Source organism: Pelodiscus sinensis, chromosome 25, assembly GCF_049634645.1.
Source record: "Pelodiscus sinensis isolate JC-2024 chromosome 25, ASM4963464v1, whole genome shotgun sequence".
Classification (NCBI taxonomy): Eukaryota; Metazoa; Chordata; order Testudines; family Trionychidae; genus Pelodiscus; species Pelodiscus sinensis.
In genome coordinates, this window is record NC_134735.1 from 1,869,975 (window position 1) to 1,881,427 (window position 11,453).

Sequence of the window (11,453 nt, forward strand, 5' to 3'; positions counted from 1 at the left end):
GACGTGGCACGGTCGACAATGGAAGCCTTTTGTCGACCGCTCTGGTAACCTCATACCGGAGCGGTCGACAAAGGCTTCCCTTGTCGACTGCGCCGTGTCTAGAGTGCCGCGCTGGGCCGGATCAGCTGATTGTCGGCACAGCGCGGTGGCCATTTTTATTTTAATGAAGCAGGGATTATGTAAATCCCCGCTTCATTGACTGTATCGACTAAACTACTTTCCATGGCTCCGTCGACAGAGCCGTGTAGGCCAGACGCACCCGAGGTGATGGGAAACAAAATGGCAAATGGCTCAGGCCGTGGACGGGCAGCCGCCAGAAACACGTCCCAGCCACCACTTCCAGAAGTGACGGCGAAGAGGAGCCCTCCGCCCCCTTGGGCTTTGCCTCTGCTGGCACCCCCGGGCCATGTTTCCTGCAGCGCCCGCAGGTGCGGCCTGGCTCCCCACAATGGAACCCCTGTCTGCAGCAGCTGGGGGCTTTTCCCTAGCCTCTCTAGAGAGGCATCACCTGCCTGGGGGGTGTGGCTTGCTGCCCTGGGGGCGGGGCTCAGCATCTCCATAGCTGGCTCTGATGCCCCCACCCACCCCGCCGGGCAGGAGCGCGGCTCGATCCCATCCCAGGCACAATGTGTAAAACGGCCCAAACCGACCTCTGGACTGACCCCTCCTGCGGCAGGACCTCAACCGCCTCCAGCACCCCGGGGGGGGGGGGCCTTCCGAGCTTGGGCAAAGCCCCCAGCAGAGCAGCCTGGGACAGGAGGGAACCCAGCTGAAGGGGTTGGCCCCGGGGCCCACGTGGCAGGTGGACATTGACCCCCTGGGAGCGGTCTCTGGCCCTGCCTTTTTGGGGCTGAGACCCCAGATCCGGCCACCGCCTCCCAGCCAGGATTTATGCAAGACCGGGCCCCTGACCCTGGCTTGGATCTGGGCTGAGCCCTCCACCCTCCTCAGGCGCCTGTGGGCCCCAGGCCCTCCAGGAACAGGCCAGCTCTGCCACGGCCCAGGTGGGGATCAGAGGGGCTCTGGCCCCGCTCTGTGCTGGGACGTACCTCCCCCCGGTCCTTGCCAACCGGCCTGGGCTGGCCCGGCCAGCGCACCTGCCGCGCGTTCCTTCGGAAACCCGTTTCCGCGCGTACCTGCTGGCTGGCGTTCCTGCTCGCCCCTCGGCTGCGGAGAGCTCCCTGGAGCGGGGCAGGCGCGGCTCCTGCCAGCCCCGTCTCTGCCCAGGGCCGTGCCGAGCTGTCACCTGGGGCCCCGTGACGGGGCGGACCTGCCCGCTCACCCCCGTGCTGCCCCCCCCTTGCAGCGTGCAGGGCTGGAATTCCTGGTGCGCTGCCAGCTGGGGAGCCGGTCGGGCCGGTTCTCCGGGACACGGCTCAGCCCTTCCCTGCGAGTCAGCAGTCCCCAGAGAAACGCCTGCCTCCCTGGCGGGTTTGGCGGCTCCGTGGGATCCCGGCCCGGGCCCGCTCGCCACACCCGCCTCCTGGCGCAGCGTCAGCACCACCTCCCAGCGGATCTTCGCGGGCGTCCTGGCAGGAGCCGATTCCACCTGGCGGCCTGTGTCCAGAGGTTGTCCCGGAATAGGGCTCTCCCGGCCTGGCTTAGGCTCCTCCATCCCGCGGCTCCCACTGCCCACCAGGTCAGCGGCGGATTCCCCGTGGCTCCCGGCACCTGGCTGTCCTGCTGCCTTGGGGCGGAAGGGCCCTGCGGGGAAATACTCTTGGAACAGGCTTTCGGCCCACTCTGCCAGAGCCTCCGGGGCTCTGCCGGGGTCCTCTGGGGCAGCTGGAAACGTGCCCTCTTCCCCCGGCCTGGCGGGGCTGCTGATGGAGACGGACTCTCCCCCGGAGCGCCCAGCGTCTCTGTCCAGCCGCAAGCCAAAGGAGGCGATTTCTGCCTGGCTGGGGGCGGCTGGCCTCGAGCTCCCCATGGCCAGGGGCCGAACCGACGGCTCCGGCGTCTCCTGCTCTCCGGCCAGGTTCCCGGCGGAGCTCAGGTCGAGCTGGCCTGCCATGTCCAAAGCACTGCCGACCGCTGGTCTCTGCAGCCGCCCGCACGGCCCGAGCTGCCCCAGGGAGGCCCCAGCGCCGGTGCCCGAGCCCCCCAGAGGGCTGCTCAGCCGCCTCCGCCAGGGCAGGGCCCCAAAGGGCCGCAGGTCGGACTCCGAGTAGCTGAGGGCGTGCGGCTGTGGGGGGAAGGAGGGAGCCATGAGAGGGCGCCTGGGCAGGCGGGGGGAGGGGAGGAAGCGGCCGCGGGAGCGCCCCCCCACACAGCGGCACCTCGGCCAGACCCGCCATGGCTCAGGGGGCAGGGTCCTTGCACACGGCTGGCCGGGGGGAGGGCCTGATTCCAGGGGTGGGGACCTCAGGCCCCCGGCTTGCCCGGATCCAGCGCCCCGGGCTCGGGTGTGGGAGGGGAAAGCGGGGGGGGGGGGGTTTCCCTTTGCCTCTCACTTGTGTGCGATTTTTCGGGGGGGTCTGTGGCCCCTGGCCTGGAAAAGGTTCCCCACCCCCGCACGAGAGGAACGCCCTCTCCCAGTTGCTGGGGAGGGGGGGAACCCCACACGCAGGGAGACCCGCGCGCTTCTGTCACTCACGAAGGCCTGGCCCTGCCGCTCCCCTCCCCCGCTAGGTACGGAGCTCCTGGCCCTGCTGCCCCCCAGGGCAGACCTAGGGCTCCTGGCCCCGCCCCCACCTCCGGGCTAAGTCTGGGGCTCCTGGCCCTGCCCCCACCTCCAGGCTGTGCCAGCTCCTAGTGGTGGAAGGAGCCCCCCCCCCCCCCCCCCGGGAAGCCCCAACCTCTGACTCAGCCAGGCCCAGGCTCTGTGGCTGGCCGAGGAATCCCAGCTGGCCTGTGGCTCCTGGCGGCAGATGGGAGGGAGGTGGCCCTTGCCCCTGGCATCGGGCCGCTCTGCGGGGACGTGCAGGCAGCAGCCCTGCCTGAGCCCCACTGGCCCTGCCCTGGAGCAGCAGCGGCTCCCCTGGCACCGGCTGAGCCGGCTAGAGCCTGGCTCCGGCTCCCCGCAGGGCAAGGCGCCGGCGCTCAGCCACAGGCCAGCGGAGCGCACAGGTCCCCACCCTGCCCGCCCGGGGAGATTAGCCCTGCCACTTTCCCAGGCTCCCTGCCCCACCCGCTGGGCGGCTCCAGCGCCGCAGTGACTCACGCCGCCCGGAGCTGGGCCGGGGGCCGGTTTCTCTCTGCCCTGGCACATTCCTCGGAGCTCCCAGGGCTGATTGGCTCCAGCCAGGCTCCGCACAAGCTCCGCGCCCACGCCTGAGGAAGGAGCCGGCCCGGCGGAGCCCCTGCGGGGGTCGGGGGACCCAGGTGGGAGGCCAGAGGAGGCTGTGAAGCCCAGGCCTTTCAGGGGCTCCGGAAAGAGCTAGGTGAGGTGACGGAGGCTGGGTCCGTCGGTGGCTGCGCCAGGCTGTCCCGGGCCTCTTGTCTGTCGGAGGCTGGGAAGGGGCGACAGGGAGGGCTCACTGGATGGTTCCCTCCCGCTGTGGGCAGCCAGGCCGCTGGGCGAGATGGGCCTTTGGGCTGAGCCAGCCCGGCCGCTCTTCTGTTCCTAACCCGCCCGCCCCGGAGCAAATTCCTCTCTGGAGTCGCAGAGCCCTGCTGGGAGGGCTGCGGGGAGCAGGAGCGAGACGGGCAGGCGCCCGGGGGGAGGGGCGGTGTCTAGCCGAGGCCTCGGCCCCAGGCCAGGCTCCGGGGACCACCTGGACCCCAAAGCTGGTGCTGGTGGGTGGTTTTCACACCAGGCTCTGGCGTCCATCCAGACGGAAGTGCGTTCCCAGCCCGCGGGACCCCACACACGCCCGCGAGCTTGGACGCAAAGAACCCGCCGGTCAGCGGCTCTGAGACGCGCAGGAGGGTTGGCGCCAGCTCATGAGTGCGGGGAGGGGACGTGATTCGTGGATACGCGCAATTACCAATATTGGCTCTGCTCTAACGGCGCTCCAAACCGGCTCAGGCCCCCCCCTCGCTCCTGCTCAGCGGCTTGCCCTGGCCTCGCCAACCCCACCGAAGGACCGTGGAGGAGAATGAGGGGGCCAGTGAAAAATCCATGTCCCGGCAGAGCACAGCCCGGCTCGCGCACAGAAGCAGAGAGCACTAGAGCCAGGAGCGACCGCCAGAGGCCAGCAAGTCCCGGCCCCGGCCCTCACGGCAGGACCCAGCACCATCTAGACCATCCCTGGCAGGCGTCTGTCCAACCTGCTCTTCACTATCTCCAGGGATGGAGACTCCACAACCCCCCAGGCAACTCATTCCAGTGTCTCACCACCCGGCCAGGCAGGAAGTTTTTCCTAATGTCTAATCTAAACCTCCCTGGCTGCAGTTTAAGCCCCTTGCTCCTGTCCTGTCCTCAGAGGCCCAGGAGAACAAGTTTTCCTCCCTGTGACACCCTTTTAGATACTTGAAAAGTGCTCTCATGCCCCCTCAGTCTTCTCCTTTCCAAACGGAACAAGCCCAGTTCCTTCAGCCTCCCCTCCTAGCTCCTGTTCTCTCGACCTTTCCTCATTCTTGCTGCTCTTCTCTGGACCCTCCCCAGTGTCTCCACATCTTTCCTGAAATGTGGAGCCCAGAACTGGACACAAGACTCCAGCTGAGGCCTAATTAGCACAGAGTAGAGCAGAAGGGCTTCTTGTTTCTCGCTCACAACGCTCCTGCTAATGCACCCAGATTCCTGGTTGCTCTTTTTGCACCAATGCCACACTGTGGACACATGCTCAGGTCCTGCCACAGCACCAAGCGAGGTGCCGATACTCTCACCATGATGGGCGGCAGGCAGGCAGGTGAGAGACAGAGGGAGAGAGACACACCGAGGGCAGGTGAGAGACAGAGGGAGAGAGACACACAGAGGGCAGGTGAGAGACAGAGGGAGAGAGACACACAGAGGGCAGGTGAGAGACAGAGGGAGAGAGACACACAGAGGGCAGGTGAGAGACAGAGGGAGAGAGACACACAGAGGGCAGGTGAGAGACAGAGGGAGAGAGACACACAGAGGGCAGGTGAGAGACAGAGGGAGAGAGACACACAGAGGGCAGGGGAAGAGACAGAGGGAGAGAGACACACAGAGGGCAGGTGAGAGACAGAGGGAGAGAGACACACAGAGGGCAGGTGAGAGACAGAGGGAGAGAGACACACAGAGGGCAGGAGGAGACAGATGCACCTAAGCGTTCTCCAGGTACCAGCGCTCGTCCCTCCACCAAGCTGGGGCAGCCTATGGCTTTCCAGGGGGTGTAGCGAGGGGCCCATGGATTTCTCCCCTGATCTCCCGGTTTGCGGCTTTCAAATGCCGGCAGGGTCGAGCGCAGACGGATGTACCCGTGAGACCCCGAGGCGCTGCAGGTATTGTCATGCAGGGTGGCCAAGCTCCCAGAAGAGGGCGCCCTCGCCCCGTGGGAATGGCCCAGAGCCTGCAGCTTCTGAGATCAGCGGGGGGAGGGGAGGCCGGAAGCAAGGGGGGGGTGTAAGAAAGCAGGAGAGCAACACAAGGGAAATGCCCAGGCTGGCCTGGTCACTAGGGTGAGGGCTGGCTGGGGAGCCTGGCTGCTGGGCTCTTTCCTGACGCTGGCCCTGATTCTCCCCTGCCTGGTGTCACCAGTTTGCTCCCGTGCCTCAGTTTCCCCACCGGTAACCGGGATAATAGGACTGCCCCACCTCCCTGGGGTAAGGCCCGGGACATCCCACATTCACCTTTGTGATGCACTCTGAGAGCCTGGAGCATCTGTTGCCCCATACCCACAAGCACCCCTGCGCCCGGCACTGACCCTCGCCCACCCAGCCCTGCTGGAAAGCAGCCACCTAAGCCTCTGGGATACTCCAACCCCTGGACGGAGGGGGGCTGTGACGGGAGAGGCATGGGAGGCTGCAGTTCTAAAAGCAGGGTCCTGTCCCATGGGGATGTCACTTATTATTGACAGGTGGGGAAACTGAGGCACACATTGATTCGGCAACTTCTTCGTAATCACCGAGCAGGTGAGAACCAGGAAGAACACCCAGATCCCCTCTTTAACCACTAGACCACACTGCCGTCCAGCAGGAGAGCCTGTCTCCTTAACCCTGACGTACGCCAGAGCAGGGCCAGCCTCAGCCGGGGGCAGTAGAGCAGACTGGCCATGACCTTGCGCTCTGAGAGGCCCCGGGCCTGGGGGGCTCCCTGCTGCCAGCAGCACAAGGCGTGGAGCAGCCCCAGGCGGAGAATCGAGGCAGGCCTCGGTGTCAGAGAGCAAAGGGACGACCGTGCTGCCGCAGCCCACCCCCTGCTCTGCACGGGGAGCGCACAGACCCCTCCGCAGTTCCTTCTGCCCCGGGAGCGGAGCTAGGCCCTTCCCCCCCGCCCCGGCCAGACACCCCAGCATGCCAGGGAGGCCTCACCTTCCGCCAGGACTTCTGGGGCCGGCTGGGGCGGGGGGGCTCCACGCTGCGACTTCCCCCGGCCGGGGCCTCGTCCTCCTCGGCCATCCTGGAGCCAAGCACAAAGCCCAGGGGACACGTGGGTGCGAGCGCCGGGCCCTGAGCCGGGCCCTGGAGAAACCGGGAATCCAAACGGCCTGGCTCAGCCCCCTCCGGACAAGGGTCTTCCGGGTGTTCACACAAGGAGCCGGGGCAAGAATTCAGCCCCAGGGCGCGGCCGAGGGACGGGGCGGCCTTCAGATCTGACGGGGGCCACGCCACGGATCTGGTAAGTGCTCCAGGGCCTCGCGCAGGGGCAGGGGGGCAGGAGGGTGGGCCGGAGTTTGGGTTGTGACCTGGGGCGGGGGCAGGAGGGGGGCTGGGGTTCAGGTGGGGCCTAGGGCGGGGGCAGGAGGGGGGGCTGGGGTTCAGGCCGGGACCTGGGGCGGGGGCAGGAGGGGGGGGCTGGGGTTCAGGTGGGGCCTAGGGCGGGGGCAGGAGGGGGGGCTGGGGTTCAGGTGGGGCCTGAGGCGGGGGCAGGAGGGGGGGCTGGGGTTCGGGTGGGGCCTGAGGCGGGGGCAGGAGGGGGGGCTGGGGTTCGGGTGGGGCCTGAGGCGGGGGCAGGAGGGGGGGGCTGGGGTTTGGGTGGGGCCTGGGGCGGGGGCAGGAGGGGGGGCTGGGGTTCGAGTGGGGCCTGGGGCGGGGAGAGGAGGGGGGGCTGGGGTTCGGGTGGGGCCTGGGGCGGGGGCAGGAGGGGGGGCTGGGGTTCGGGTGGGGCCTGGGGCGGGGGCAGGAGGGGGGGCTGGGGTTCGGGCTGGGACCTGGGGCGGGGGCAGGAGTGGGGGCTGGGGTTCGGGCTGGGACCTGGGGCGGGGGCACGAGGGGGGGCTGGGGTTCGGGCTGGGACCTGGGGCGGGGGCAGGAGGGGGGGCTGGGGTTCGGGCTGGGACCTGGGGCGGGAGGGGGGGCTGGGGTTCGGGTGGGGCCTGGGGTGGGGGCAGGAGGGGGGGCTGGGGTTCGGGCTGGAACCTGGGGCGGGGGCAGGAGGGGGGGGCTGGGGTTCGGGTGGGACCTGGGGCGGGGGCAGGAGGGGGGGCTGGGGTTCGGGCTGGGACCTGGGGCGGGGGCGGGAGGGGGGGCTGGGGTTCGGGTGGGGCCTGGGGCGGGGGCAGGAGGGGGGGCTGGGGTTCGGGCTGGAACCTGGGGCGGGGGCAGGAGGGGGGGGCTGGGGTTCGGGTGGGACCTGGGGCGGGGGCAGGAGGGGGGGCTGGGGTTCGGGTGGGACCTGGGGCGGGGGCGGGAGGGGGGGCTGGGGTTCGGGCTGGGACCTGGGGCGGGGGCGGGAGGGGGGGCTGGGGTTCAGGCTGGGACCTGGGGCGGGGACGGGGGGGGGCTGGGGTTCGGGCTGGGACCTGGGTGGGGGCCGAGGGGGAGGGGATAGTGTTGGAGGGAGAAAGGACTGGGGCGCCCAGTGCAGGCTGGGGCACCTTAAGCAGTTCCCAGCCAGCAGCCCAGCAGCCCCTCAGACAGGCCCCCTGGCTGCCCCGCCCCCTCCCGCCACTCAGAGCCGCAAGCCCAGGGTGGGGGGAGGCTTTGTACACTGCCCCGCCCCAGCACAGTCCTGCAGCTCCCATTGGCCCCGGCTGCATGGTGGGCGGGGCACAAAATCCAGGTCCCACCACGGGGCCGTTCCGAGCGCTCTCGGACACAGCGCAGGGCAGGCGGCCGTGTGGCCACAGCTCAGCCCAGCCCGGACGGGACACGTGCAAGGAGGATGAACGGTCCCAGCTGAGCGCACACGTGGCCTCGCACACGCACACACGTGTGCACACCGCATGCCCGTGGACTGACGTGCCCACTCCATGCATCTGGGAACACAGCCCCCCCCCCCGCGCCTGCCTGTCCCACTCGCCTGCGAGCCCAGCCCCCCCCGCACTGATAGGCAGACCCCCCCAGCGTGCAGCCCCGTCGCCCGCTGCCCCTCCGGGCGCTCACCTCTCCCAGGACCCCTGCGCCCGGCTCCTCTTCTCTTTCCTCCTGCCCTGCGCTTGCCCATCCTGCCGGGCTGCCACTCCTGGCACGCTGGGGCCGTCCCTGCCGCCCGCCGCCTGCAGCTCCGTCAGGCTGCTCTCGCTCCTGGAGAAGAGCTGGGCGAGCCGCCCCCGGAGGCCCCCTTTCCTGGCAGGGGCGGGGTCCTGCCGGGGGGAGCCAGCCTGGCCCCGGGCCCGGAGAGGCATGAGCAGCCGGAGGCCAGAGGCGAGGCGAGCCGAGAGCCCCGCTCCTCACGCCCCCAGCCGGCAGGGAGACAAGCTCCCCTCGCCCCCCCTTTCCGCAGCCGGGAGCTGGCGGGGGGGCTGCCCCGCCTGGGAGAATCCGGGGGGCACGGGGAAGGGGGCGGGCAGCCCGCGCTGACAGGTGCCAGGCTGGGAGCCCTGGGAGGCCTGTGGGGCCCAGGCCTGGTTACCGGGGCTGTTACCTGGCGTTGGCACTCGAGCCCTGTCACATGAGCGTGACCGCAGCCCCGACAGGTGTGCGGTGGCACCGCCCAGGGGAGAGCGCCTGGCCAGGCCGGGCTGAGGTGCCAGGTGTGGGGCCGGGATTGGAGACGCGGTGGCTCCGGGGAAGGATCCGACCTGCTGCCTGTTTGCTTAGAGAACAAACAAGCCGGATCTCAGCGCCTGGGCCCGGGGGAAGGTCTCCCCCAGGCAGCGACTCAGACAACAAGCGGAGAGACGGCTGGGGCATCCGGAGGCGGCAGGCCAGCGCGTGGGACTGAGCCTGGGCCCGGGGGACTGCCCTGGCCCGTAGAGTCACCGGGCTCCAGCTCCGGCTTCCAGCCCCGCTCTCCTTCCACAGGCCTGTCTTCCCACGAGTGGCTCTCTTCAGAAGCGGCAGAGCTTTATAACAAATCCTCAGCGTGCGGCCTCGCCACACTCCACCCGACGGGGGCCGTGCCCTGGACACAGTCTGGGGAAGGGCCCTGGGGGGCTGTTGATGATCAAAATAACGTACATCTCTATCCTTACCTGAGAGAGCCCCAAGCCCTTATCCACGGATCTCTTCATGGACGGCGGAATGCAGCCACCTCTGGGGTGGAGCACAGCCGCTGCTCAGCAAAACGCAGGAGCACGGCGCACGAGCTTAGGAGGGGGAGAGGAACCCAGTGTCCCTGCTGCGCCCGAGGGGGATTTCGGCTGCAGAGTGCGCTTCCTGGGCTGGAGAGCCCATGTCCCCCCCCCGTGGGCAAAGAGCCCCGAGGATCCTTCCTGACCGGACAGCCCCGCCCGGGGCTCTGCAGCTCCCCCGACAGCTGGAGCCTGGGGCGCTGGCTCAGCACAGACTCTGCTCCAGCCTCTGCCGCCCGGGGGTCTCCCACCCAGGCTGAACATCCAGCCCAAACCTCCTTCGCACATGGCACCTGCGAGCCCCCCCCCCCCCCCCACGGCTCCCTGCAGGCTGCTGCTCTGTGCAGATCACCCCCTGGATCCAACCACTGCCTCTCAGAAATGGGGGGACCAGCCACACGGGAGCCCCAGCCAGTGAAAGCAAACAGGGCCAGGTGAAGACCACCCGACTCCCTGGGGCCCCACCCCTGCACCCTAAGCTCCGCCCCTTTGCCATAGCTCCGCCCCTGCTGGGAGCCCAGGCGGAGGGACCAGCTACAGGGCTGTTACCGTGGGCCCTGGCCTGGGGGCCCCTGGGGACACCCTGCACAGGAGCCATTGGCCCAGCTGCTGGGCAGGGCAGTCGCCCACCTGAGCAGAGGCCTCTGCATACGGGGCCCTGCCAACAGCACCCTGCAGGGGTGCCAGCAGCGAGAGCCCCCTGCCCGGAGCAGGGGGTCCTGTAGTAGCACCAGGGCAGCTCAGCCTCCTCGGAGCCCTTGGGTCAGGCGCTCTGCAGCCCCGGGAAGCCACCGGTGAGACGCGTCTCAGCTCCGAGTTCTCCTTTGCCCTCCCCTCGCGGGCTGGACTCACGGCCGGCCTGCCCCTTCCAGAGAGTCTGGTCAAGAGCTGCCCCCAGACGGAAGAACTGGGGCCAGCACATTTGCTAGGCAGCTTCCTCCTCTCCTAGCGGGTGTGGTTGTGCCAGGACAAGGGGCCGTGCCGGGAATGGGACTGGTTCCCGTCCCAGGGAAAGGGAGGGGGCTGGGAGCAGGGACAGTTCTGCTGCAGGGTGATCAGAGGCCACGCCGGGAAGAGCGGCCAGCTGGGGCCAGGGTCTCCATACTGCTGCCCCTCACCCTAACTCCCTGCCACAGCCCCCTCCCTCAGGAGCCCTGCTGGGGTTGACCAGCACAGCCCTGCCTCCCCCCATGGAGCACCCAGGGCCAGCACACGCAGCCCTGCCCCCACATTCACCAAGGAGCTGTGGGGCTGGCCTCACCCTCTCAAGGACTCCAGCCAAGATGCAGCTGGGACTGAAGCCAGTCAGCCCCCCCAGACCTGAGCCCTGACCTGAATCCTGCTCTTCCCAGACCCTGCACCCCCAAACCTCCCAGCCCCCCAACTCCTTCCCTGACTCCTGCACCCCCACCTCCTGCCCTCTGGTCATGTCAATGGGTAACCAGTTAAACAGTTACCTGGTGAGCATCACCCCTACTGGGGAACAGTGTCACCATTACACAGCAACAGGGCACAACTCGCTGCAGCGCCTCCTGCTGGCCACTTGGGAATTAGCTCAGTCCAGCACCAGAGCGCCCCCTTCTGGCTGGTGTTGCGCCTGTTCCCTGTTTGTGTGGGAGTGGCTCTGCCACCTCACCTTAGGCCCCACGTCCCTCCCGGACTGCGGCACCCTCCTCGGTGGGCACCACCCTGCCGCAGGGCCCCACACTCCGGGGTCCTCCCCCTCAGGGAGACCCCACCCCCTATGCCGCCCTGCCTCAGTGACCCATGGCCAGACGCCAGCTAGCCCCTGCCCCAGGCAAACTGCAACCTGCCATGGCCACTCGGCATTGGCCAGGGGGGCGGACCCGCTGCCTTCTGCCCTGCTGCTCAGGCCTTGAGAGCCTGCCTCAGCCTGGGAGCGAGCGAGCGAGCGAGCGAGCCAGCCCAGCC

At 68.9% G+C, this 11,453-nt stretch overlaps 1 protein-coding gene across 4 annotated transcripts in view; it reads right to left on the reverse strand.

Moving 5' to 3' along the window:
• The window catches only part of CRYBG2 (crystallin beta-gamma domain containing 2), a 34,792-nt gene extending 23,339 nt beyond the window's left edge, over positions 1 to 11,453 (reverse strand). Inside the window, exons 1-4 of one of the 4 annotated variants that reach the window (XM_075908534.1) lie at positions 10,979 to 11,453; positions 8,392 to 9,536; positions 6,379 to 6,466; positions 1,137 to 2,185 (exon numbers count right to left, since the gene is read on the reverse strand). In XM_075908534.1, the coding sequence (XP_075764649.1) occupies positions 1,137 to 2,185; positions 6,379 to 6,466; positions 8,392 to 8,633 (1,379 nt within the window). In that variant the 5' untranslated portion in view covers positions 8,634 to 9,536; positions 10,979 to 11,453. Of the gene's footprint in view, positions 1 to 1,136; positions 2,186 to 6,378; positions 6,467 to 8,391 lie in introns of all 4 variants that reach the window. The other 3 variants (XM_075908533.1, XM_075908535.1, XM_075908536.1) reach the window with 3 other exon arrangements.